The 27,720-nt window shown below is 43.8% G+C and overlaps 1 protein-coding gene across 5 annotated transcripts in view; it reads left to right on the top strand.

Annotated features, from left to right (window-relative positions):
• snx16 (sorting nexin 16) overlaps nt 1-27,720 on the top strand; it is a 50,117-nt gene that overhangs the window by 7,458 nt on the left and 14,939 nt on the right. For all 5 annotated transcript variants that reach the window (XM_072467929.1, XM_072467932.1, XM_072467933.1 and 2 more), the window contains 3 exons: nt 527-613; nt 9,476-9,624; nt 14,374-14,443. In XM_072467929.1, the coding sequence (XP_072324030.1) occupies nt 527-613; nt 9,476-9,624; nt 14,374-14,443 (306 nt within the window). The remainder of the gene's footprint in view (nt 1-526; nt 614-9,475; nt 9,625-14,373; nt 14,444-27,720) is intronic.

The following is a 27,720-nucleotide window of genomic DNA, read 5'->3' as shown; positions in this document are numbered from 1 at the left end:
CTTTTATTCATTTAGGAAGTCTGCTCCCTGCAGCTGACTTGTCCTGCCTCCAGCTTAAAACTGCTGCCGCACGATGCCAGGAACCCGGGTTCAATTCTGGCTTTGGGTGACTGGAGTTTATACATTCTCCCAGGGTTTGCATGGGTTTCCTCCCGGTGCTCTGCAACATAAATATCCATCAGTACTCTTGAGGTCAAAAAGGTTTTGTGACTGGAACGATTTGGCGAACTCTGTTCTGGTATTTCACTCTAAGTGGAAGATACCCGATCCAGACTCGGCCGCCGAAAATTCAGATGTGCGCTTCAGAGCTGAAACTTTTGTTCGATTCCTTTCCTGTTGCCTTTCTCCAGTTTAACAGAGCACACAAGATTGAAAAATTCTTCGGAAGTGAAGCTTGATTTCTATTTTCAGTTTAGCTTTAATTTATATTGAATATCTAAATGTTTAACAGTTAAATTAAACACTTGTTTTTAAACCTACAGTACAATTTTGCGTGCGTGCTATTATGTTATCTTGTTAATCATAGGTTTACAAGATACTTGTGAAAAATCATCTTGATGAGAACTGGGTGGTTTTTAGGAGATATACAGACTTTTCGCGCCTGAATGACAAGGTTTGTAACCTTTTATTTTTCTTAATAGAAAAATTATAAAGTAGCACTAAAAACATAAACATATTGCAAGTTAGCTCAGATTTCATGTAAAAATTGACATGAAATATGCCAGATAGGAAGATTGCTGTGGTTTTTGGAGACATCCCACGGCATGACAGCAGATATTTTAAAAATCTTTTGTTTCAGCAATGACCTTCCCTCTGCCAAAAATTGATAATGAGGCTGTTCATTGATTCTACTGTGTTCAGCCCCATTCATAATTTGATAACAGCCTATCCTAGCCTACCGGATAGTGTCCAGGCTTGGACTGAAAATTGCTGGTATAGGGGCTGGTTTAGCTCAGTTTGTGATGCAGAACAAGGCCAGCAGTGCGGGTTCAATTCCTGTACCAGCTTACCTGAACAGGCGCCGGAATGTGGTGACTAGGGGCTTTTCACCGTAACTTCACGCTGAGGTGGGGTTGGTGGGTGGGGCATGGTCATCACCACCATTGGCCTGAAGTTTAACTGTACCAACTGCATCCACATTGGTTACAAGAGCACTCAAAGCTGGGTTACACTGTAACACTTGGCTAATACCACTTTGGGGGTTGGTTAGCTCGGTTGGCTAGTTTGTGTTGCAGAGCGATGCCAACAGCTTGGGTTCAATTCCCATACTGGTTGAGGTTATTCATGAAGGCCCCATGTTCTCAACTTTGCCCCTTGTCTGAGGTATGGTGATTCTTTGGTTAAATCGCCACTAGTCAGCTCTCTCAAAAGGGGAAAGCAGCCTATGGTTTTCGGGGATTATGGCGACCGTCACTTCCACTTTTCAAGTCAGGAATATTGATCACTAAAATGGATGGGTGTGACCATAATGTTCAGGAAACTAAGCATTATTCAAGACAGAGCGGCTTGTTTTATCGGTGCCACTGCACTCTGGTTACAGTTACAGCAATCTAGAGGATGCAGTGCAACAAAACCTAGTTACTTCCCTCTCCTACAACCCTCTATTGCCAAGGACAAGTGTGGCACTGCCGTAGGATTACAGTCTCCTTCAGTTATGACCAGGATATTCCCACATCATTAATGGCTCAAGGTACTGAACCTCTCTACCCTGTAATATTTTGGAAGCTCCACCAGCACATCTGGGATGTAGGGTTGATCTCTGGGAGAGAAATACTTGCATTTCCAGTTTGTTCTTGTGCACTGTTCACAATTGTGACTGTATATCCTTCATAGAATTTACAGTGCAGAAGGAGGCCATTCGGCCCATCGAGTCTGCACCAGCCCTTGGAAAGAACACTGCACCCAAGCCCACATCTCCACCCTATCCCCATAACCCAGTAACCCCACCCAACCTTTTTGGACACTAAGGGCAATTTAGTATGGTCAATCCACCTAACCTGCACATCTTTGGACTGTGGGAGAAAACCGGAGCACCCAGAGGAAACCCACGGAGAGGATGTGCAGACTCTGCACAGACGGTGCCGGGAATTGAACCTGGGACCCTGGAGCTGTGAAGCAACGGTGTTAACCACTGTGCCACTGAGCAGCCCATCTGCTCACAGATGACAGGGGATGCAATGAATGCAGAAGCATCCATGTAATCTAGAATTGTGTTGCAACCACCACATTCCTTGACCCAAATGTGATTCTTCCATTCTGGTCTTGATTCAATCAGTTCTGTAATCATTGCTTTTTGAAATTTGTTCCTCCTTTTAAAGATAAATTCTTTCCTAACTGTTTACAGAAGATATTGCGGGAAAAATGTAAAATGCTGGTTGCGTCTTGAAATTGCTAGTGATAGAACAGTTAGATAGCTCCAAGTAAAATTGTTTTAATAGCTATGTTTTCCAATTAACATGGCTCAAAAATATTCATATTTAATGCTTCATTGGGTATATTAACATATTTTACAAGCTCCTGGCATGTGGAAACTGGTGCAACATGCAGCCAAACCAGGAAGTTATAATATAGGGTTTAAATATTTGTCCATGGGATGCAAGCGTAGCTGGCTGGGCCAGCATTTGTCACCCATTCCTAATTGCCTTGAAGGTGGTGTTGTGTTGCTGCCTTGAACCACAGCAGTGTGTCACAGAAACCCCCACATTGCTGTTGGAAAGGGAGTTTCAGGATTTTGGCTCAGCAGCAGTGAAGAATCTTGCAGGTCGGGTGCATCTGCTGCCTTTGTCCTTCTAGGTGGTAGAGGGTCATGGGTTTGGAAGGTGCTTTGAGTTCCTGCAGTACATCTTGTATTTGCACTGCTGCCATAGTGCATCAGTGATTCAGGGAGAAAATGTTGAAGGTGGTGAATGGGATGCTCGTCAAGTGGATTGTTTTTATCCTGGATAAAATCGAGCTTCTTGAGTGTTGATGGAGCTGCACTCCAGGCAAGGAATATTCCAGCTTTGTAGTTGGTGGGCAGGCTTTGTGGAATTGGGTGAGTTGTTCTCTGCAGAATTTCCAATCTCTGACCTCTTATGGCTACAGTATTTATATGGCTGCTCAAGTTCAGTTTCTGGTTAATGGTAACCCTCAGGATGTTGATATTGGGGGTTTCAGTGGTTGGATTCTCTATTGTTGGAGATGATCATTGTCTGGCACTTGTGTGATGTGAAAGTTACTTGTCACTTTTTAGCTGAAGCCTGAACATTGTCCAGGCCTTGCTGCATAAGGTTGTGAACTTTTTCAGTATCTGAGTCACGATTGGTGCTGAACATTGTGGAATCATCCATCAACATCTCTACCTCTGATCTTGTGGTGGAAGGAAGGCCACAGATGAAATAGTTGAAGATGGTTGGGCTTAGAACACTGCCGTGGTGATTTCCTGCAGCAAAGCTCTGGGACTGAGATAATTGACTTCAAATAAATGCAACCAGCTTCCTTTTGGTAAATATGACCCCAGCCAGTCAAGAGTGTTCCTCCATATTTCCACTGACTTCAGTTTTGCTAGGGTTCCACAATCAGTCAAATACTGCCTTGATGTCAAGGGCAGTCAAGCTTGCCTCCTTTCTTTTGTCTATATTTGAACCAAGACTAATGAAATCAGGAGCTGAGTGATGTTCACCAGAGCAATTGAGCAGGTTATTGCTGAGTGAGTGCTGTTTAATAGCATCCTTAATAGCGTTGATACAATACATATAAGACTAGGCTATTTGTTTACCCACTGAACTAGATAAATAAGGATAGGCAATAAATGCTGCCCTGCCAGCATTGACCACTTGCTGTATATAAATATTTTACAGATCAGATGATGGTACGAATGGTGGTCTAGGTTTTCAAAATTACTCTATAGAATAAAGAAAATAAATTGTTTTCATAGAAATGATTAGGATATAATTAGGAAGGTAAATGGAATGTCTTTGCCTATTGCAAGGGGAATGAAGATCCGTATTTGAGTGAAGGCATGGATCCAGCAGAGCAGCGACGCTAATTGGCTGTTGTGGGGAAGATTAGCATCGGGCGGTCAGTGCTTCCAGAAAGTGGTTTGTGGAGGAGCTGTTGTCAAGGGACAGTTAAACCCCAAACAGTCACTAAGGACCACAAGCAAAGGAAAGAAAAAGGGAGGGAGAGAGAAAGGTGTGTGCCGTTCAGGTGAAAGCAGCAGTAGCCAGATCTGTGGCACTACGACCAACTGGCTTTGGGGCACAGCGGGAAAGGGTAAAGATAAACAGGACCGAGTGATAGGAGACTCAATAGTCAGGGGGTAGACAGGAGATTCTGTGGTCGCAAATGGGAGATGGTGTGCTGCCTTCCGGGTGCCAGGGTCAAGGATACCTCTGAGCGGCTGCATGACATTCTCAACGGGGAGGATGAGCAGCCATAAATCACTGTGCACATTGGCACAAATGACGTAAATAGAAATAGGGTTGAGGTCCTGAGGGGTGATTATAGAGAGCTAGGATTGAGGTTAAGAAGCAGGGCCTTGAGTGTGGTAATCTCTGGATTATTTCCAGTGCGATGTGCTACTGATAGTAAGGACAGGACAAGAAGGCAAATAAATGTGTGGCTAAAGGATTGGGGCAGGGATTCAGATTCTTAGATCATTGGGATCTTTTCTGAGGCAGAGGGTGACCTGTTTAAGAGGGATGGGATGCATCTGAACTGGAGGGGGACCAATATCCTGGGGGGCAGATTTGCTAGTGCTACAAGGGAGGGTTTAAACTAGATTGGTAGGTGGTGGAATCCTCAGCAGCAGGGAAACAAATGAGGTGCTGAAAGGAGATGCAGTACTCAGCAACGGCAAGCTTAATAGACATGATGGGTAGGAGCACGTCAGGGGAAAACCTGTTGGATTAAATAGCATCTGTTTCAATGCAAGAGGGCTGAAGGGTAAGGCTGACGATAGCCATAACTTAAACATGGCTAAGGGAGAGACGGGACTGGCAGCTTAATGTTCCAGGGTACTGGTGCCTTGGGCGAGACAGAGGTGGAGGGAAGAGAGGAGGGGGAGTTGCGTTTTTGATTAAGGGGAGCATCACGGCAGTAGTCGGAGATGAAATAACCGAGGGATCATCCAGCAAGGCTTTATGGGTGGAACTACGAAATAAGAAGGGGATGGTTACCTTATTGGGGTTGTACTATAGGTCCCCAAATAGTCAACGGGAATTAGAAGAACATATGCAGTGAAATTGGGGAGACTTGCAGGAGTAATAGGGTTGTCATAGGCAATTTTAATTTTCCTAACAGACTGGGACTGCCATAGTGTTGAGGGCTCTGATGGGGTGGAATTTGTTAAGTGTGTTTAGGAAAGTTTCCTCAGGCAGTATGTGGAGGGACCTACTCTTGGGAAATAGGGCAGGGCAAGAGAAGGCGGTGGGGAGCCACTTTGGGACCAGTGACCATAGTTCTATTAATTTTGAAATAGTTATAGAAAGATCAAAACTGGTCCACAGGTGCAAGTACTAAATTGGGGCAAGGTGAATTTTGATGGAATTGGACAGGAGCTTGCAAGGGTTGATTGATGTCGCTTGTTTGAGGGCAAAGGGTCCTCCGACAAGTGGGAGGCCTTTAAAAGTGAAATGGCTCGATTTCAGGATCTATATGTTCCTGTTAGGGTGAAGGGCAAGGCTGGCTGGAGTAGGGAACTCTGGATGACAAAACATATTGAGGTTTTTGCCAAGAAGAAGGAGGAGGCATGGCTCGGGTACAAGCAACTGGAATCAAGGGATTCCCTGGAGGTGTACAGGGGATACAGGAGTATACTCAAGAAGGAAATTAAGAGGACATAAAGGGGACATGAGGTAGCTTTGGTTGAGAGGATTAAGGTGAATCCAAAGGGATTCTTTAAGTATATTAAAGGAAAAAGAATAACTTGAGCGAGAATAGGACTCCTCGAGGATCACAATGAACACGTGTGGAACCGCAGGAGATGGGCGAGGTTCTCAATGAATATTTCTTGTCTGTGTTTACCATGGAGAAAGACATGAAGGCTTGGGAACCTGGGAAGGTTAGTGGTGATATATTAGGGACAGTTCACACTACAGTAGAGGAGGTGATGGACATATTAAAATGTATGAAGTGGATAAATCTCCTGGCCCTGACCAGGTATATCCAAGAACACTGCGTGAAGCTAGAGATGAAATTGCGCTAGCCCTGGTTCAGATATTTGCATCGTCGTTAGCCATGGAGACTGGAGGGTAGCAAATGTTGTGCCCTTATTTAAGAAGGGCTGCAAAGAAAAACCTGGGAATTATAGACTGGTAAACTAACATCTGTGGAGGGTAAGTTACAAGAGAGGATTCTGAGTGATAAGATATGCAGGCATTTGGAAAGACTGTTTGATTAGGAGTAGTCAGCACGGCTTTGTGCATGGGGGATCATGCCGTACAAATTGTTAGAGTTCTTTGAAGTGACCAGGAAGGTTGATGAGGACATGGTTGTAGATGTAGTCTATTTGGACTTCAGTAAGGCCTTTTGATAAAGTTCCACATGGTAGGTGCTCTGGAAGGTTAGATCACATGGAATAAAGAGAGAGCTGGCAAATTGGATATACAATTGGCTTGATGGAAGGAATCAGAGGGTAATGGTGGAAGGATGCTTGTCGGACTGGAGACCTGTGACTAGCGCTGTGCCTCGGGTCAGTGCTGGGCCCATTGCTGTTTGTTATCTATATCAACGATTTGAATGAGAATGCATAAGGCATGATCAGTAAGTTTGCAGATGACACTAAAATAGGTGGTATTGTGGACAGTGAGGAAGGTTATCATAACTATAGCAGGATCTTGATTAGCTGGAGAAGTGGGCCGAGAAATGGCAAATGGAGTTCAATACAAAGTGTGAAGTGTTGCATTTTGGAAAGTCAAATCAAGATATGACTGTCACGGTGAATGGTAGGACCTTGGAGAGTATCGTGGAACAGAGGGACCTTGGGAGTTCAGGTGCATGGTTCTCAAAAAGTGGAGTCACAGGTAGATATGGCAATGAAGAAGGCATTTGGCATGCTGACCTTCATCAGTCAGGGCATTGAGTATAGAAGTTGGGAAGTTATGTTGCAGTTGTACAGGACGTTGGTGAGGTCACGCCTGGAATATTGTGTTCAGTTTTGGTCGCCTTGCTAATAGAAAGATGTTATTAAACTGGAGAGAGTGCAGAAGAGATTTACAAGGATGTTGCCAAGACTCAAGGGACCGAGTTATAGGGAGAGATTGGACAGGTTAGGAGTTTTATCTTTGGAGCGTAGGAGACTAAGGGGTGAACTTGTAGAGGTGTATAAGCTCATGAGGGATGGATAGGGTGAATGCACTCTTGTCTTTTTCTCATGTTGGTGAATTGAGAACTCAAAGGCATAGGTTTAAGAGGGGAAAGAATTAATGGGAACCTGAGGAGCAACGTTTTTTAGACAGAGGGTGGTACGTATGTGCAATGAGCTGCCGGAGGAAGTGGTTGCGACAGGTGTTGTGTTTGGTCTTCTATGTCTTGCAAAGGAATCCACCAAACACCTTGACTTGTCCAAACCAGGATCTTTATTGAATCACGCGTGGTAAGATAGCGATCTGTTACAGAGCAAGTTGTCATGGAGTTTCTTTGTACTCTGGAACTACACCTAGCACAACTGTTCACCCGTATGTTTTACTACCATCTCCTACAACAAAGTACCGATGGCTGATTGTGTCCCCACTTGGCTTGAGACCATATTTGTGTCTGCACTGTCACCTACTTGTTGGGAGGGCGGACGCCATCCAGCCATGATATTGCCTACAAGCATATCACCACAGTGGGACATTGACAACATTTCAAAGGCATTTGGACAGATGCATGGGTAGGAAAAGTTTGGAGGGGTATGGGCCAAATGCAGGCAAATGGGGTAGCTTAGATGGTCATTTTGGTTGGCATGGACCTGTTTGGGCCAAAGGGCCTGTCTCCGTGTCGTAGATTCTATGATAAAAGCAGGGAGGTTTTGCTACAATTGTACAGGATATTGGTGAGACCTCATCTGGAGTAGTGTACAGTTTTGATCTCCTTACCTGTGAAAGGATATTAATAATCTTTTAGTGTCACAAGTAGACTTACTTAACACTGCAATAAAGTTACTGTGAAAAGCCCCGTAGTGGCCACATTCCGGCGCCTGTTCGGGTACACTAAGGGAGAATTCAGAATGTCCAATTCACCTAACTAGCACATCTTTCGGGACTTGGGGGAGGAAGCACCCAGAGGAAACCAACGCAGGCACGAGGAGAACGTGCAGACTCCGCACAGACAGTGACCCAAGCCGGGAATCAAACTCCGGTCCCTGGTGCTGTGAAGCACCAGTGCTACAGTGCCGCCCATATAGCGTTAGAATTCTGAATTCAGAGAAGATTCACTCGACTAATTTCTGGATAAAGGCGTTATCTTATGAGGAAAGGTTGGGCCTTCCCCGCATGGGAGTTTGAAAAAATGAGGTGATATTGAAACGTACAAGATCCCAAGGAGAATGTTGAAACCTGAGATGATGTTTCCCTATTTTTAATTCTCACCGAATGGGGGTCTTGTTAGGCCAGCATTTATTGCCCACCTCTAATTTCCCTTGAGAAAGTGGTAGTGAGCTGTCTTCTTGAACTGCTACAATCATTGTGGTGCTGATGGGAAGTGAGTCCCAGGATTTTGATCCAGCAACAGAGAGACTGGATAGACTCTCACTAGGGGGCACAGTTTGAAAATAAGGGGTCTACCATTTAAGATGGAGATGAAAATTCCTTTTTTCTTGAGGGTAATGTTGTTTTGCAAACTCTCAGGGAGCAGCCAAGGTTTGTTCCTTGAAGTTTTTATCGCTGAGCTGGATAGATTTTTGATTAACAAGGGAGTCAAAGGATATAGGCGGCAGACAAAGTGGAGTTGAGGCCACAATTGGATCAGCCATGATTTTTATCAGATGTTGAAACAGGCTTGAGGGGCCAAATGGCCTACTCTTAATACAAATGTTTGTATAAATGGCTCGAGTTAATTATGTTTTGACCGTTTCTCAGTGTAGTAGAAAGTATTGTGAAGTAGTTTCGCTCATTAAAACTCAGTTATCTCCTCTCTCGAGATTATCAATTAACAAGTAGAAATTTCAATGCTAGAAATCCAAAGAAGTCAGCCTTTGGAAATAAAAAAATACTACTTTTATTTTAGGTCCATTACATTAAGTGCTTGGATGTTGATATTTGTGCAACGAGTTATACTGGTATCCATATATCTTGGATTAAAGAATACAATTCATTATATTTATGTATTTCCAGACTGTCTTTTCATTTTAGGATTTCATTTTTTGTGTGTGAATGGATGCAGATTTTCATTCTCGATCAAATATGATCAAGAATGCTGTTAAAGCTGTTCTACTAGCAAGGATATGTTGCTGCCAAGAAATTTCATTTCAACCAATAATACAAAGAATGACATTCTTCAATTTTTTTTCCAGTTAAAGGAGATGTTTCCTGGTTTTCGTCTTGCACTTCCTCCCAAACGTTGGTTCAAGGATAATTACGACCCTAACTTTCTAGAAGACCGACAACTAGGACTGCAGGCATTTCTGCAAAATCTCGTAGCACACAAAGATATTGCTAACAGGTATGTAAGCTTTCCACTCATCATGCCTAATGTGCACAGTTTGACCTGCATTACAACAGTGACTAAACTGCAAAAGTACTATGTTGGCTTTAAAGCACTTGGGGTGTTCTGACATTTTGAAAGGCGATATAGACATGCAAGTAATTTTTTATAATAATGAATTTGAAATTGCTTTAACAGGACCACTAGCCTGCACAAACTGCCCATTCTTCATAGAACAGTGATCGGGCAAAATAAATATTTTAACTCTTTTGCAGATTAACTTAATATTGTTTCTAAAACCTAATTTGTGATCCAGCTATTTTAATATTCAATGGCTTCAAAGAACCATCAATAGGATTGATTATGACAGCTGCAGAAGAAAAAAAAAAAGCTTACTGCCAGTCTTGTAAACGTATATTTTAAGAGGCATAGGACCACTAGGAAAAACGTGCCCCATACCAAGTTGGCTGGACCATTATGGCTACGCTCTTTCCCATTCCGGCAGCCATATTATGCAAAAGAAAAATTACTTGGGAGAAAAAGTACTCAAATTCCATTCTCACTCTTTCAGATAACCAAGACCCTGGAAATCACATGAATCATAGGACATTTGCCTTTTATATAATGAAATTTCTGTTCCAGGCAGGAACTGGTCTAATTTGAAGGCATGCAGAGAGTCAACATCCTGAGCCAGCAATGCATCCCAGAGGCACTCAATTTCTAGGAACAAGAGCTGCGTAGAATCCCAGTCTCTCTTGCTTCCACATCGTTGAAACCTGTGTCCCCTGATATCCTCAATCTATTGAACTGGAATAATCAATTATGATAAGTTTTTGATTTTAATGTTGTGGTAGTGTGGCACCTTTCATGGGCCACGTGACTTGCTTGGGGCTGATCAGGCAAGAGCACACAAACCCTGAACAAAGGGGGAAAAGTGCAGGAACCTGTGAGCAGGGTCAGGGCAGTGTGGGCCCGGGAGTCAAGAAACGAAGACCTGCATGATATACTTCTGTGCCTGTATATAGTTTTCATTGTCGTTTTCATTAAAGCTCTTTGCTATACAAGAAACCTCCTTGGTGAAATCTCGCACTATTCCATTAGCGACAAGAGTAAATCAGACAATGATTGCTAGTCTCGAAATTCATGGGGTAAGGGGTTGCATCGGAAATCTTCAAGAAATAGAAGAGACAAAATTGTGAGAAATTATGCCTATCATGGGAAAACTGACCGGGAGGCAAATACTAGATCCAATATATCGAGAGGCTTTTTTTTTTTTGGCCAGCAATGTGATCACTGGGGAAGATGAGCCATAGGTCCTTTTGTTAACAGTTGTGGACCCAAGTCCTACAACTTGATTAGGAATTTAACATTCCCAGAACCCCAGACTCTCAATTGTTTGACCAGCTAGTGACACTTGTGAAAGAGCATGTCAACCCCAGACCCTCCATTATACTGCAACGCTGTATTCGGCCATCAGGACCAGGGGGGACAATTTCGGCTTTAGTTAGCCACAGTGAGAATTATCCAGGATAAAGAAATAGAAGGGCGCTTCTGAGCTACAGTGTGTGCAGAAAGGAGAGGTAAGTAAGCTTTGGAGTGGAACGGCTGTTGGGCGAGCATTCTGAGTGACAGGTACAGCAGGCTGAACAGAGATCCCAGGATCATGGTCAGAAGCAAGGAAGAAAAGTGGGCCATTAGCTCAAGAATTTTGTGTTACAGATACAAAAAAGTGCCACTGCAAAGATTTTGTATGCTTCTCAGTGCAATAGGAAGGGCCACATTCAGGCACATTGCTGTGCCAGACAGGAAGCATCCAGTTTAAAAAAACAAAAAACAAAACAAACCAATCATTTCATTGCATAAAGTAGAAAAAAAAAACCCAAAGAAGAGTCAGCGATTTTGCAGGTTGAATATGGTTAAAGTAAACAAGATGGCTCCCGTGGAAATAGTGGTTATGGTCAACGGGCAACCATTGAACATGGAGGTCGACATAGGTGTCGGCCACAGCATTGGGTGAACCAGCCTGCAAGTACCTTCAAGAGGTCCGACTGCTAAATTAGCAATGTGTACATGGGAAACCTTAAAAGGTTTTGGGTACCATGACAGACCCAACCAATTTGGACCTGGGAGTCGAGGAGTAAAGACCTGCATGTTATATCTTTGTGCCTGTATATAGTTAACTCATTGTCGTTTCCAATAAACCTCTTGTTATACAAAAAGCCTCCTTAGCGATGTCTCGTGCTATTACAGATATAAACAATCTTTCATTGCTACCCTACTCACCTTATTAAAAATGAGCTGCTGGGACAGGGGAGCTCTCTTTATTCAAGTACGAATGCAAGGCTGGTTTAACACTGAGTTTATTGAATACAGCAGTTTAGTAACCCTGGGCTTTTTAAAATAATTTGTTATTGTTGAACTGTTACAGATTGGGTTTTGTTTTTTTAACTATTTACTGAGTAATCAGAAGATTAATTTATTTGTTTCCAGGAAAATACTTTAATGGTTAGAAGCCCAATTTCAATTAAAGAACTTAAAATGCATTCCTGGAATGCCATTCTTTTAAAAAAATATCTGTCAAGAACATTCTACAGACTCGTACCTGTGTTTTTGAAGGGAAGACTAATTCCCTTAAATGTCAGATACTAATGAATATTTGTTTCCATGAAAGCAGCATGGTTAAAAACAAAAGTTAGTTCTACTTTGGAGCCTGGAATGATAAACATGCATGGCATGTTGTATTATTCTAAACCCATAATGCTGCTTGTATCACCATAGCATTTGGTTATTTTTCTGAGGGCCACGAAGAATCCAGCACGAGTTTGTCGATTCAAACAGAATGTAACTTTATTTACAACAATATGTACAAAGCAGCAGTAGTTCACCACTGCTTTCTTCTCTAGCTGGTACCACACTGGCCAGTTCTATTTATACAGCTGCAATTACTAATGATTGCCCCCCCCCCCCCCCCCCCCCCCCTCATTGGGGGAGCTCATATTCCCCAAGGGAAAAAAGTATCAACCCCTGTTTTCACATTTTGATTTAATATTTTTAAGTTTCCATTCCTCTTTGTTCTTTTTGGACAGTGCTCCTTTTAGGAGCGGTCCCCTTTTAATTTGCTCCTCAGTTAATTTCTATTATTCTATTCAGTTGATGAAGCCTAAAATACATCATGGGATAACCAATAGTCCCCAGCCAGTAGGATTCTGACAGGCTATAACAGTTAGAAGAGTGGCTAACACTTTAATTTGAGTTTGTTTAGTTATAGCATTTTTATCTGTTGTGACAGAGTGGTGCGGTGGCACAGTGGTTTGCACTGGTGCCTCTCAGCGCCAGGGACCCGGGTTCGATTCCAACCTCGGATGACTGGGGTTTACACATTCTCCCCATGTCTGCGTGGATTTCCTCTGCGTGCTCCGGTTCCCTCCCACAGTCCAAAGATGTGAAGGTTATGTGGTTTGACCATGCCAAATTGCCCCTTAGGGTGGGGCTGCAGGAATGGGGTGGAGTTTGTGCCTAGGTAAGGTAGTCTTTCGAAGGGTCGGTACAGACTTGATGGGCTGAATGGCTTCCTCCTGCACTGTAAGGATTCTGAGGCAAGCTTAGTTTTCTTATAGCCCTGAGAATATTTCCAGCCCAATTAGAAGGTATGAATGCATCCTTTTGCATTCTTGCCAAGGAGAGGTTATGGTAGCGGAATTATCATAGAATTTACAGTGCAGAAGGAGGCCATTCGGCCCATCGAGTCTGCACCGGCTCTTGGAAAGAGCACCCTACCCAAGGTCCACACATCCACCCTATCCCCATAATCCAGTAACCCCACCCAACACTAAGGGCAATTTATCATGGCCAATCCACCTAACCTGCACATCTTTAGGCTGTGGGAGGAAACCGGAGCACCCGGACAAAACCCATGCACACACTGGGAGGATGTGCAGACTCTGCACAGACAGTGACCCAAGCCGGAATCGAACCTGGGACCCTGGAGCTGTGAAGTAGTTGTGCTATCCACAATGCTACCGTGCTGCCAATCAACATGCTTCGCAGTAAATTAACTTGCACTAAGCTGCTAATACAGTTTTGAATAGATCTATATACTTTCTATTTTATATGGAATTTCTTAATTGTTTGCTCGTGATATTCAAAGTAAGTAGAAATTTTAATATTTCTGTGTGTTCATTTTTTTCCATGAATTTAGAGTACCCAATTCATTTTTTCCAATTAAGAGGCAATTTAGCGTGGCCAATCCACCTGCCCTGCACATCTTTGGGTTGTGGGGGCGAAACCCACGCAGACATGGGGAGATGTGCAAACTCCATACGGACAGTGACCCAAAGCCAGGATCGAACCTGGGACCTCGGCACCGTGAGGCAGCAGTGCTATCCACTGCACCACCGTGCTGCCCCTATTTCCGTGTGTTCTTAATGACTGAACATAAATTGGAAATAAAGATGAACTTCAGAATGAAAAAAAAGTAATTGCTGAGAAAGAATTATTGTAGAGAATGTCAGTTCCATTGAAATGGAGAATATCAAGAGGGTAATCTAGCAATGCTGAGTGAAAATGTAAATGAACTGTGCATTTCCTCTGGTGTCATTTGAAGGAATTGGGCTCACAATGTTCCTTTTTGAGGTTACCATTCCTTTTAAATTAATGCTAAATACCATGAGTTTTGGCTTTCAATTTGCCAGTTCAAAATGGGTGGAACTTCTTGGAAATTGATCTACAACAAAATCCATCTTCTCTCCTAAAATCTTGTCTTTTCAGCACTTCGGTGAGAGAGTTTTTATGTCTGGACGATCCACCAGGCCCCTTTGACAGCCTGGAAGAGAGTCGGGTAAGTTTTTACTTTAATTTTCTAGGCAGTAAAATGATTACAGCAAAAAAACAAATGGTTTATGTGCATAGTAGTGTCATTGTTTTTATAGACATTGAAACTTTGCCGAAGAAAGCAGGAATGCGTGGCATGGGTGAAGTTAATTAATGCAATTTAATGTTCAGTGCGCCTACACAAGATAACCTTTTGTGTTATCAACCATTGCCGCATTTTAGTTGGAAAATAATTTTGAGATGTTGCACAATATGTTCCTGAGCCTGTACTGATATTCAATCCATTATTTGTAACTCCACCTGTAATATTTTGTAGATGTTGTGCAAGCTGGATGAATACATTGCATCTCTGTTTTGGAAGAATAACCTTTCTTTTGTATCTCAAAATCTATCTTTCTGTGCACTGTTCTCAGACGTTTATAAGACCTCTTTCCTGTTGTCACATGCCTTTGTGGTGCTGATTTGTTTGATTTTTGCTTTTCTAAATCATTGGGTTTGTCTTCGATTTTCAAATTTTTAAGCAATTCAGAACTTCAAAATTGCAATTGTTGTCCTTTATACTGTTTTCTATCTGAAAGAATGTAAAACTAATTTAGTCAAGAATTTGAAGAATGCTTAATTGGTTTCAGCATTATCTTTCATTTGTAAATTTGGTATTTCCTACCACTATCTACATCTCCTATGACAAACATGGGACACAACCGACAGAATACCCTTCGTCGTCCAGTACTTTCCCGGCGCGGAGAAACTACGACGTCTTTTTCACAGCCTTCAACACGTCATCGATGAAGATGAACATCTTGCTAAGGTCATCCCCACACCCCCACTACTTGCCTTCAAACAACCGCGCAACCTCAAACAAACCATTGTTTGCAGCAAACTACCCAGCCTTCAGAACAGTGACCACGACACCACACAACCCTGCCATGGCAATCTCTGCAAGTCATGCCAGATCATCGACATGGATACCACCATTACACGTGAGAACACCACCCACCAGGTACGCGGTACATACTCGTGCGACTCGGCCAACGTTGTCTACCTCATACGCTGCAGGATAGGATGTCCCGAAGCGTGGTACATTGGCGAGACCATGCAGACGCTGCGACAACGAATGAACGGACATCGCACGACAATCACCAGGCAGGAATGTTCCCTTCCAATCGGGGAACACTTCAACAGTCAAGGGCATTCCGCCTCTGATCTCCGGGTAAGTGTTCTCCAAGGCGGCCTTCAGGACGCGCAACAACGCAGAATCGCCGGGCAGAAGCTTATAGCCAAGTTCCGCACACATGAGTGCGGCCTCAACCGGGACCTGGGATTCATGTAGCAATACATTCATCCCCACCATCTGGCCTGCGAAATCCTACCAACTGTCCTGGCTTGACACAATTCACACCTCTTTAACCTGGGGTTACCCCATCTCTGGATCTGTAAAGCTTTAATCACCTGCTAATGCTCGCATTCTCTGGCATCTTTGAATCTGTCTATATGTCTCTGGAACATACCTCTTCATTCACCTGAGGAAGGAGTAGCGCTCCGAAAGCTAGTGACATCAAAACAAACCTGTTGGACTTTAACCTGGTGGTGTAAGACTTCTTACTATGAATAACTAAAGGATACGTCTTCATTCCCATACCCGTTAATATTTTCCAGGAACGCTGTGTGCTGAGCAACCATGAGAATGTCATAATGTTGCAATTAAGTGGTACCACACTTTCTCATCTCTTCCTCCCCACATTGTATAAAGCCCTGAGACATGTGGCTTTTCAAGATTTCTTTGCTTCATAAGTGTTCTCAAACCAAGCATATAATCCCCTGCTTCTTAGGCTGTCATACAGAAAGCAGATAAACCACCAAAGCAATGACGTAAAAGAGATTGAAATTCTCTCATTTTTAACAATTTCCTGAGAAATCTAACTCTGGGGATGAACCAAAGATTTTTTAAAAATAAATTTAGAGTACCCGATTATTGTTTTCCAATTAAGGGCAATTTGGTGTGGCCAATCCACCTAACCTGCACATCTTTGGGTTGTGGGGGTGAGACCCACATAGACACGAGAAGAATGTGCAAACTTCACATAGACTGTGACCCAGGGTTGGGATCGAATCTGGGTCCTCAGCGCCGTAGGCAGCGTTGCTAACCACTGTGCCACCGTGCTGTCTGAGAGGAACCAGAGAAAAGATAGCATTCTTGCTTTTCCTCACCATGATCTTGCTGAGAAAGGATTGGCTGAATACAATGTTTTTGTTGATAAGACATGTGATCATATCTATAATTGGACAAATCAGAATTGCACTGGAATAGGGGAAATCAGTTCATCTGTTTTACTTTTGTCTGACAGTGGAAAGAAATGATTCAACCAAATGGATGGGGGCGGGGGGGGGGGGGGGGGGGGGAAGCAAATAATTAAATAGTGCCTTTCATGACCACCAGGCCTCCCAAAACACTAAACAGCCAGTGAAGAGGTTTTGAGATGGTCAGTATGGTACTGTGGGAAACATGGCAGCCAATTTGCACACTTTGGTCCCACACAAACTGATAAAGTAATTTTTTCTTTGAAATAATGCTTACGGGATCTTTCACATCCATCTGAGAGGGCAGACAAGACTCAGTTTAACATTGCATCTGAAAAACAGCACCCCCAAATAGAACCCATCTGCTCACTGACCGACATTGTCTTGCAACACTCAGAAACATCTTGGATGTTAAAATTCTAATAAAAGCTAAATACTGTGGCAATCTGGAAGAAAAAAAGAAAATGCTGGATAAACTCAGCAGAAAAAAAAATCTGTTTTCAAGTCCGACCAAGGCTTTATACCTCCCTATCTCTTACCACTTCCTAGCGTTACATTTCTCGAATTCCAACCTCTTGCATATCTCCGATTTTCACGGCTCCACCATTGGCAACGGTGCATTCGGCTGCTTGGGTACTAAACAATTATCCTTTCCCCAAATCCCTCATCCGTCAAGATGCACAAATCCAATTCCTTTCTTGACTTGAATACAAAGTTTTCTAACTCTTGAGACTAGATTGCTACCACTGATCTACTTCCAACCTTTAAATTGACCAAGTAGTAAGGGTTCAGTGCAACCATGGCATTTTTGAATTGTATATCACACTCTGTCTTGGTGTTGTACTTCACTTCAGTTACATGTTCCACTCCATTTCCTTTACTTGTCCATACTAAAGCCTCCATCTAAATTCCTGTTACATTGAATTTCCCATGACTGATGCTCGCTGTTTTGGATAGTCATTCATTACATTTATTAATACAACTCATATACAATTATAGATATTAGTACAGATGATATGGAGTATGTCTGGGTTGCGTTAAGAAACATCAAGGGGCAAAAAACATTTGTTGGGGTAGTATGTAGACCACCAAACTGCAGTGGTAATGTTGGGAATGGCATCAGACAGGAAATCAGAGATGCATGTGATAAAGGAACATGTGTGATTATGGGTGACTTTGATCTGCATATAGGTTGGGTGAGCCAAATTAGTCACAGTACAATAGAGGAGGAATTTCTGGAGTGTGAATGGGATGGTTTTCTGGACCAATATGTTGAGGAGCCAACAAGGGAACAGGCCATCTTGGACTGGGTGTTGTGCAATGACAGAGGATTAGTTGGCAATCTCGGTGTGAGAACCTTTTGGGAATGAGGACCATAATTTGATAGAAATTTTTAAGGTGGGAGTTAGTTGATTCTGAAACCAGGGTCCTGAACCGCCGTAAAGGTAACTATGATAGTATGAAGTATACGATGGCTATGACAGCCTGGGAAATATTACTGAAAGGAAGGACAGCAGAGAGGCAATGGCAGGCATTCAAGGAATGAATGAATGGGTGAACTCCAAAAGTTGTTTATTCTTATCTGGAGCAAATCATGTCTTACAAGGGAAATTAGAGATAGTATTAGATTCAAAGAAGAATACAAATTAACAAGAAAAATCAATATCCCTGAGGATTGGGAAAAGATGGAGCAAGGAATTGATTTTAAGAAGGGGAAAATACAATTTGAAAACAAGCTGGCGGGAACATAAAAACTGACTAAAGGTTTCTATAGGTATGTAGAGAGAGAAAGATTGACAAAAACTAATGTAGACCCCTTACAGTCCGAAATGGGGGAGTTCATAACCGGGAACCAAGAAATGGTGAGGAACTAAATTCATACCTTTTGTCTTTCACAAAGGAAGACAACCCGGGTGGCGCAGTGGTTAGCACTGTTGCCTATGGCACTGAGGACCCGGGTTCGATCCTTGCCCCGGGTCACTGCCTGCATGGAGTTGACACATTCTCCCTGTGTCTGCGTGGGTTTCACCCCCACAACCCAAAGATGTGCAAGTTAGGTGGATTGGACACACCAAATTGCCCCTCAATTGGAAAAAAATAATTGGGTGTACTCAATTTAAAAAAAAAAAAAAAATAATAAATAAATAAATAATAATAAATAAAGGAAGACCGGAATAATGTACCGAGGTTCTGAGAAACACAAGTTTCATTGAGGAGCTAAAGGAAATTAGCTCCTCAAAACTTTACTAGTATTAGTAAAGAAATTGTTTTGGAGAAATTAACGGGATTGAAGGCGGACAAATCTCTGAGGCCTGATTATCTTCATCCCAGAGTACTTAAGGTAAGTGGCCATAGAAATAGCAGATCCATTGGTGATTTTTTTCCAAAGTTCTTGGACTCTGAAATGGTTCCTATAGATGGGAAGGTAGCTAATATAACCCCGCTATTCAAAAAGGAAGGTAGAGAGTATAGACCAGTGAGCTAAGGTCAGTATAGGGAAGGTGCTAGAGTCCATTATCAAGGACTTCTTAGCACAGCATTTGGAAAGCAGTGGCGTAGTCCGACAAAGTCAGCATGGTTAACAAAAGAAAAGTCCTGCTTGACAAATTCTAATAAAGTTGACTAGGGAGAACCGGTGGATGTGGTTTATTTAGACTTTCAGAATTCAAAAGGTCTTCGACAAGGTCTCGTATAGCAGATTACTATGTGAAGTTAAAATGTATGGGATTACTGGTAGTGTCTTGAGATGGATAGAAAGCTGGTCAGCAAACAGGAAGCAAAAAGTTGGAATAAATCGTTCTTTTTCCGATTGGCAAGCAGTGACTGGTGGGGTACCGCAGAGATCTTTGCTAGGTCCCCAACTGTTCACATTATATAATGATTTGGACAAGGAACTAAATGTATTATCTCCAAATTTGCAGATGATACGAAGTTTGGTGGGAGGGTGAGCTGTGAGGAGGATCCGGAGATGCTTCAGCGGGATTTGGACTGGCGGAGTGAATGGGCATATGCATGGCAGATGCAACATAATGTGGGTAAAATGTGAGGTTATCCTCTTCGATAGCAAAAATAGGACGGCCGATTATTATTTGAATTGGAGTAAATTGAGAGAGGTGGATATTCGGCGAGACCTTGGTGTCCTCGTGCATCAGTCGCTGAAAGTAAGCACGCAGGTACAGCAGGTAGTAAAGAAGGCAAACGATTTGTTGGCCTTCATAGCGAGACGATTTGAATATATGAATAGAGATGTTTTCCTACAATTGTAAAGGGCATTGGTGAGGCCACACCTGGAGTATTGTGTGCAGGTTTGGTGTCCTTATCTGAGGAAGGATATTCTTGCTATGGAGAGAGTGCAGCGAAGTTTTACCAGGCTGATTCCTGGGATGGCGGGACTGTTATACGAGGAGAAACTAAGTCAGTTAGGATTCTATTCATTGGAGTTTAGAAGAGTCAGAGGTCATCTCATAGAAACATACAAAATTTTAACAGGATTAGACAGTGTAGATTCAGAAAGAATGTTCCCGATGGTGGGGGTGTCCCGAACTAACGATCATAGTTTGTGGATAAGGGGTACACCTTTTAGGACTGAGGTGAGGAGAAATTTCTTCACCCAGAGAGTGGTAAATCTGTAGAATTCCGTACCACAAAAAATAGTTGAGGCCAAATCATTGTGTGATTTCAAGATGGAGTTATATATACTTCTTGGGGCTAAAGGGATATGGGGGGAAGGCAGGATCAGGGTATTGAACTTGATGATCGGTCATGATCATAATTAATAGCGGAGCAGGCTTGAAGGGCTGAATGGCTTCCTGCTTCTATTTTCTATGTAATCCAAAGTTGGGGCAAACCAGTACTGGCGGTCCACCTTGAGGATGGAATCCACAAACCTCTGCCTCTCCACTCTTCCAGATTTATCCTTTTGATCCTTAAAGGAGATTATCTCCCTCCTAACAGTAGCCTTCAGAGCCTCTCACAGCGTGGAAGGCGGGACCACTGCAATACTATTGAACTCCATGCACTCCCCAGTGGCAGAGGATATATGCTCACAGAATCCCATGTCCGCCAGAAATGCTATGTCCAATCTCCACAGAGGTCTAGAGAGGAGTCCAGCTTCAACATTAGGTCCACAAAATGCGGAGTGTGATCCGAGATGACGATTGACGAGCACCCCGCTCCCTTCACCCCAGGACGAAGAGACCTACCCACCATAAAGAAGTCAATCTGGGAGTAAATCTGATGGACGGGGGGGGGGGGGGGGGAAGAGAGAGAAAAGAAAACTGAGTAACTTATCCCTCGGATACATAAATCTACATGGGTCCTCCCTTTGCTCCCCACCCCTCCGCCCAAAGGTTTGTTCCATAAAGACCAATAACGCCTTCGCTATACCTAATGGACGCAGAGACTATCCAACCTAATGCAATCTGTAAAAGCACCACATCAGCCCTCCAGCTTCTCGTTGCATAAACACCCGTGACCTTTGGCCATTTAACTCCCTTGCATTCCAACTTATCAACTGGTCAGGAAGCCTTCCACCCCCACCCCCAACTCAGAGCCAGCCATTCCCATTTTTAGGGGTAATCCAGCTCTTGACACGTCGAATGGTGATACCAGGCCCAACCAAGAAGCCACCATACCCTCAGAAGACCAGAACAAAGAATCAGTAGTCGTCAGCAGTCTACCCCCACCTCCCAACAATACCACACCCTAATAAATAAACATACAGCCAGAAGAAAAACAAGGACCCAATACCCCCCTACCCTTAGACCAATCCCAAATAAAACAAGAACAATAATCCTAAACTCATTGCCTCAAAGAAAAACCTTAAAATAATGAGCTGCAGATACCCCACTCCTCCGCTACTGTTAACTAACTTTAGAGCTAGCAGGGTGACCTCATGCACAATAAAACTAGAAAAATAATCATACCGACAAGCTCACCTGCCCGCATCCAACTTTAATGCAACAATGGATAGAAGGAAAAAGATAAACTACACCCATCCCGGAAGCATACAATCACCCAAAATACAAGCTCCAAACCTGCCCAGAAAAATACCCCAGCTAATCCCCAATAATCACATGCCGTCACCCACAATAAAAAAAAAAAATCCCACAATAAATACAGATACAAATGCACCTAACAATTAACATTCAGTTCGACCCCCAGTACGTGCTTCTTTACAAACTCATTCGCATCCTCTGGTATATGTCTTGAGTCTTTAAAAGTCACTTGAAGACTTGCTAACTTGCTGTTGTCTCTTAATTTGGCTCTGTTTAATTACGTTTGCTCAAGAGTCGCCAGGTATCTTTCAATACCGCCACAAGATTCAAAACCGAATACTGATCAAAGACTCGATACACCAGTTAGTAAGTTCAAAAGCAATGCTCATTTATTTACACACCGTAAAACTCTACAACCTAAACTATCACTATTACTAAAAGCCTATACATAGCTTTGGGTGCCCACTCAGCCAGAGGAACAATGGCCGTTGCTCGGTTCTGAGGCTGCTGGGTTGAGCTGTTTACAGGATAGCAACTAGGCGCGTCTATCTTGTAGTGTGCGTTGACTTGGAACTTACTTGATCTGGAGCAGCTTTGGCGGGTCTTCTCGCTGAGAGCCAAGGCCAAGAGAGAGATTCTCTCTTGGGGCGTCCTTTTTATACCCAAAAGGGCTTCGCGCGCTTTTGGGCGGGCCTTGAACTTGGCATTAATTGGGCCGTTTCCCAATCGCCCTTATCGATTTTCCTCCAATAGAGGGGTGGATTCCCTGGTTGCTGGGTGTGTCCTAGGTGGCCGTTGGTCTGCTTTGTTTTAGTCTCCTCGGGGTGTCTGTCTTTGCATTGTTTACCAAAATGTTGCATTTTTATTCCCGGGGATGGCTCATTAGTATGCAGATGGTTCTGCAGTACCGGTCCTGTCTGAGAGCTACAGCTCTAATCAACAGACAGACCTTGCACCTGCTTGCTTTTTCGGTATTGTCCAATTTTCCCTGCATTCTTTGCAAGTGTCCATTTTGTAATCGGGTAGTGGTCATCCCAGATGGCTACAAGACTAGCAGGGTGTACCACATTGAATTGCACATTACTTTTGCACAACAAGGCCTTGATGAATGCTGTGTGCCTTCCAGCTAGTTCTTTAAAAAAAAATTTAGCGTACCCAATTCATTTTATCCAAGTCAGGGGCAATTTAGCGTGCCCAATCCATCTATCCTGTATATCTGTGTGTTGTGGGGACGAAACCCACGCAAACACGGCGAGAATGTGCAAACTCCACACGGACAGTGACCCAGAGCCGGGATCGAACCAGGGACCTCGGCACCATGAGGCAGCAGTGCTATCCACTGCGCCACCATGCTGCCCCCTTCTAGCTAGTTCTGCACCCATGTCTTGATATATCTTAACCCATTCCTTGTCTTGGTACCTGTGGAACCTGCCGCGATTGCACATGGTGGTTCCCCAGATCGTAGCTTCTGCTTTAGTGACGGATGGACCCGGTCCAATTCCCCATCTCCCACCATCTTCCCAGACATCTAGTCCGTAGGATTTGGGCTTTCCAGATTGTCGAGCAACCCAACGATTCTTAAAGTGTGGAGCCATTTTCCAGATCATCAATCTTCAATGCTTTATGCCCTTCGGCCAGCAATGCCATCTCTGCCTCCAGGGCAACAATCCAGTCACTCTGGTCCAAGAACACCATCTCCACCTCTTGTAACTCCGCGCCTTGCTCCTTTACATTCCGGTCCAGCTTCTCCAAAGCAGCACAGATGGGTAGAGCCCCTTCCATTGCCTTATCAAGGTCCTAAGAGTCTGCCTGCCACTGCTTTTTGAATTTATCCACCAAGAAGTTTGCCAGCATCTCCGCTATCCTTGGCGAGGCCAAAGTCACAACAAGAGCCTCTGCCACTTTCTCCACCAATCAGGCCCGAGAGGATTCTGAGCCTGATGACCATTCTTTGCCCGACTGCTGCCTTGTATTATACTTGGGCATTTTTGGGCACCTTATCCCATCAAACTACTTAAATTTCCCCCCAAGCATCACCGATAACGGGCTAAAAATGAAGTACCCTGGCGGGAGCCACCGTGTGTGCGGCTCCTCACATTGCTGCCACCAGAAACCAATAAGATTATGGCTGATCAGATTATGACCTTACTCCATGTTCTGCCTGTCTCCCATAACCCTTGACTCCCTTGTCAATCCAAACTCTGTCTAACTCCACTTTGAATATATTCAATGACCCTGTCTCTACTGCTGGCGGGGGAGGGAGAAGATTGCAGACACTAAATGTCCTCTTGAGAGAAGAAATTCCTCCATCTCCATCTTAATTAGGAGACCCTTTGTTGTGCTTCCTAGTTCTAGATTCACCAACATGGGGAACATTCTTTCAGCATCTACCCTGTCTTGTCCCTGGAGATGAACTCACAGTGAATATGGGCTCACCCTGTTCAATCTCTGTTCATAAGATAGCCACTTCATTCCAAGATTACGTCTAGTGAATCTTCTCTGAACTGCTTCCAATGCAAGTGTATCCTCCTCCGGTAAGGTGAGAAAAACAGCACACCGTACTCCAGCTCTTACCAATGCCCTGTACAGTTGTCACAGTAAGAAGTCTCAACACCAGGTTAAAGTCCAACATGTTTATTTGAAATCACAAGCTTTTGGAGCAATGCTCCTTCATCATGACACAGCTTCTTTGTGAGAAATATCTAACATTGCAATCAGCAATCACATGAATGAGCAGTCAGAAAGAACATAGAACATAGAAAATACAGCACAGAACAGGCCCTTTGGCCCATGATGTTGTGCCGAACCTTTGTCCTAGATTAATCATAGATTATCATTGAATTTACAGTGCAGAAGGAGGCCATTCGGCCCTTTGAGTCTGCACCGGCTCCTGGAAAGAGCACCCTAACCAAACTCAACACCTCCACCCAACACCAAGGGCGATTTTGGACATTAAGGGCAATTTATCATTGGCCAATTCACCTAACCTGCACATCTTTGGACTGTGGGAGGAAACCGGAGCACCCGGAGGAAACCCATGCAGACACTGGGAGGATGTGCAGACTCCGCACAGACAGTGATCCAAGCCGGAATCAAACCTGGGACCCTGGAGCTGTGAAGCAATTGTGCTATCCACAATGCTACCGTGCTGCCCTTAAGAACCAATAAATCTACACTATATCCTTTTACTGTAATCCATGTACCTATCCAATAGCTGCTTGAAGGTCCCTAATTTTTCTGACTCAACTACTTCTACAGGCAGTGCATTCCATGCCCCCACTACTCTCTGGGTAAAGAACCTACCTCTGATATCCCTCCGATATCTTCCACCTTTCACCTTAAATTTATGTCCCCTTGTAATGGTTTGTTCCACCCGGGGAAAAAGTCTCTGACTGTCTACTCTATCTATTCCCCTGATCATCTTATAAACCTCTATCAAGTCGCCCCTCATCCTTCTCCGTTCTAATGAGAAAAGGCCTAGCACCCTCAACCTTTCCTCGTAAGACCTACTCTCCATTCCAGGCAACATCCTGGTAAATCTCCTTTGCACCTTTTCCAAAGCTTCCACATCCTTCCTAAAATGAGGCGACCAGAACTGTATACAGTACTCCAAATGTGGCCGTACCAAAGTTTTGTACAGCTGCATCATCACCTCACGGCTCTTAAATTCAATCCCTCTGTTAATGAACGCGAGCACACCATAGGCCTTCTTCACAGCTCTATCCACTTGAGTGGCAACTTTCAAAGATGTATGAACATAGACCCCAAGATCTCTCTGCTCCTCCACATTGCCAAGAACTCTACCGTTAACCCTGTATTCCGCATTCATATTGTCCTTGCAAAATGGACAACCTCACACTTTTCAGGGTTAAACTCCATCTGCCAATTCTCAGCCCAGCTCTGCATCCTATCTATGTCTCTTTGCAACCGACAACAGCCCTCCTTACTATCCACAACTCCACCAATCTTCCTATCGTCTGCAAATTTACTGACCCACCCTTCAACTCCCTCATCCAAGTCATTAATGAAAATCACAAACAGCAGAGGACCCAGAACTGATCCCTGCGGTACGCCACTGGTAACTGGGATCCAGGCTGAATATTTGCCATCCACCGTCACTCTCCGACTTCTATCGGTTAGCCAGTTTGTTATCCAACTGGCCAAATTTCCCACTATCCCATGCCTCCTTACTTTCTGCAGAAGCCTACCATGGGGAAACCTTATCAAATGCCTTACTAAAATCCATGTACACTACATCCACTGCTTTGCCTTCATCCACATGCTTGGTCACCTCCTCAAAGAATTCAATAAGACTTGTAAGGCAAGACCTACCCCTCTCAAATCCGTGCTGACAATCCCTAATCAAGCAGTGTCTTTCCAGATGCTCAGAAATCCTATCCTTCAGTACCCTTTGCATTATTTTGCCTACCACCGAAGTAAGACTAACTGGCCTGTAATTCCCAGGGTTATCCCTAGTCCCTTTTTTGAACAGGGGCACGACATTCGCCACTCTCCAATCCCCTGGTACCACCCCTGTTGACAGTGAGGACGAAAAGATCATTGCCAACGGCTCTGCAATTTCATCTCTTGCTTCCCATAGAATCCTTGGATATATCCCGTCAGGCCCGGGGGACTTGTCTATCCTCAAGTTTTTCAAAATGCCCAACACATCTTCCTTCCTAACAAGTATTTCCTCGAGCTTACCAATCTGTTTCACACTGTCCTCTCCAACAATATCGCCCCTCTCATTTGTAAATACAGAAGAAAAGTACTCGTTCAAGACCTCTCCTATCTCTTCAGACTCAAAACACAATCTCCAGCTACTGTCCTTGATTGGACCTACCCTCGCTCTAGTCATTCGCATATTTCTCACGTGTAAAAGGCCTTGGGGTTTTCCTTGATCCTACCTGTCAAAGATTGTTCATGCCCTCTCTTAGCTCTCCTAATCCCTTTCTTCAGTTCCCTCCTAGCTATCTTGTATCCTTCCAATGCCCTGTCTGAACCTTGTTTCCTCAGCCTTACATAAGTCTACTTTTTCCTCTTAACAAGACATTCAACCTCTCTTGTCAACCATGGTTCCCTCACTCGACCATCTCTTCCCTGCCTGACAGGGACATACATATCAGGGACACGTAGTACCTGTTCCTTGAACAAGTTCCACATTTCACTTGTGTCCTTCCCTGACAGCCTATGTTCCCAACTTATGCACTTCAATTCTTGTCTGACAACATCGTATTTACCCTTCCCCCAATTGTAAACCTTGCCCTGTTGCGTGCACCTATCCCTCTCCATTACTAAAGTGAAAGTCACAGAATTGTGGTCACTATCTCCAAAATGCTCCCCCACTAACAAATCTATCACTTGCCCTGGTTCATTACCAAGTACTAAATCCAATATTGCCCCTCCTCTGGTCGGACAATCTACATACTGTTAGAAAAGCTTCCTGGACACACTGCACAAACACCACCCCATCCAAACTATTTGATCTAAAGAGTTTCCACTCCATATTTGGGAAGTTAAAGTCACCCATGACTACTACCCTGTGACTTCTGCACCATTCCAAAATCTGTTTCCCAATCTGTTCCTCCACATCTCTGCTACTATTGGGGGGCCTATAGAAAACTCCTAACAAGGTAACCGCTCCTTTCCTATTTCTGACTTCAACCCATACTACCTCAGTAGGGTGATACTCCTCGAACAGCCTTTCTGCAGCTGTTATACTATCTCTAATTAACAATGCCACCCCCCCACCTCTTTTACCACCCTCCCTAATCTTATTGAAACATCTATAACCAGGGACCTCCAACAACCATTTCTGCCCCTCTTCTATCCAAGTTTCCGTGATGGCCACCACATCGTAGTCCCAAGTACCGATCCATGCCTTAAGTTCACCCACCTTATTCCTGATGCTTCTTGCGTTGAAGTATACACACTTCAACCCATCTCCGTGCCTGCAGGTACTCTCCTTTGTCAGTGTTCCCTTCCCCAC

This window comes from Scyliorhinus torazame, chromosome 11, assembly GCF_047496885.1.
Source record: "Scyliorhinus torazame isolate Kashiwa2021f chromosome 11, sScyTor2.1, whole genome shotgun sequence".
Lineage (NCBI taxonomy): Eukaryota > Metazoa > Chordata > Chondrichthyes > Carcharhiniformes > Scyliorhinidae > Scyliorhinus > Scyliorhinus torazame.
The sequence above is the reverse complement of the archived record's forward strand: the minus strand, read 5'-3'. Positions and strand labels throughout refer to the sequence as shown.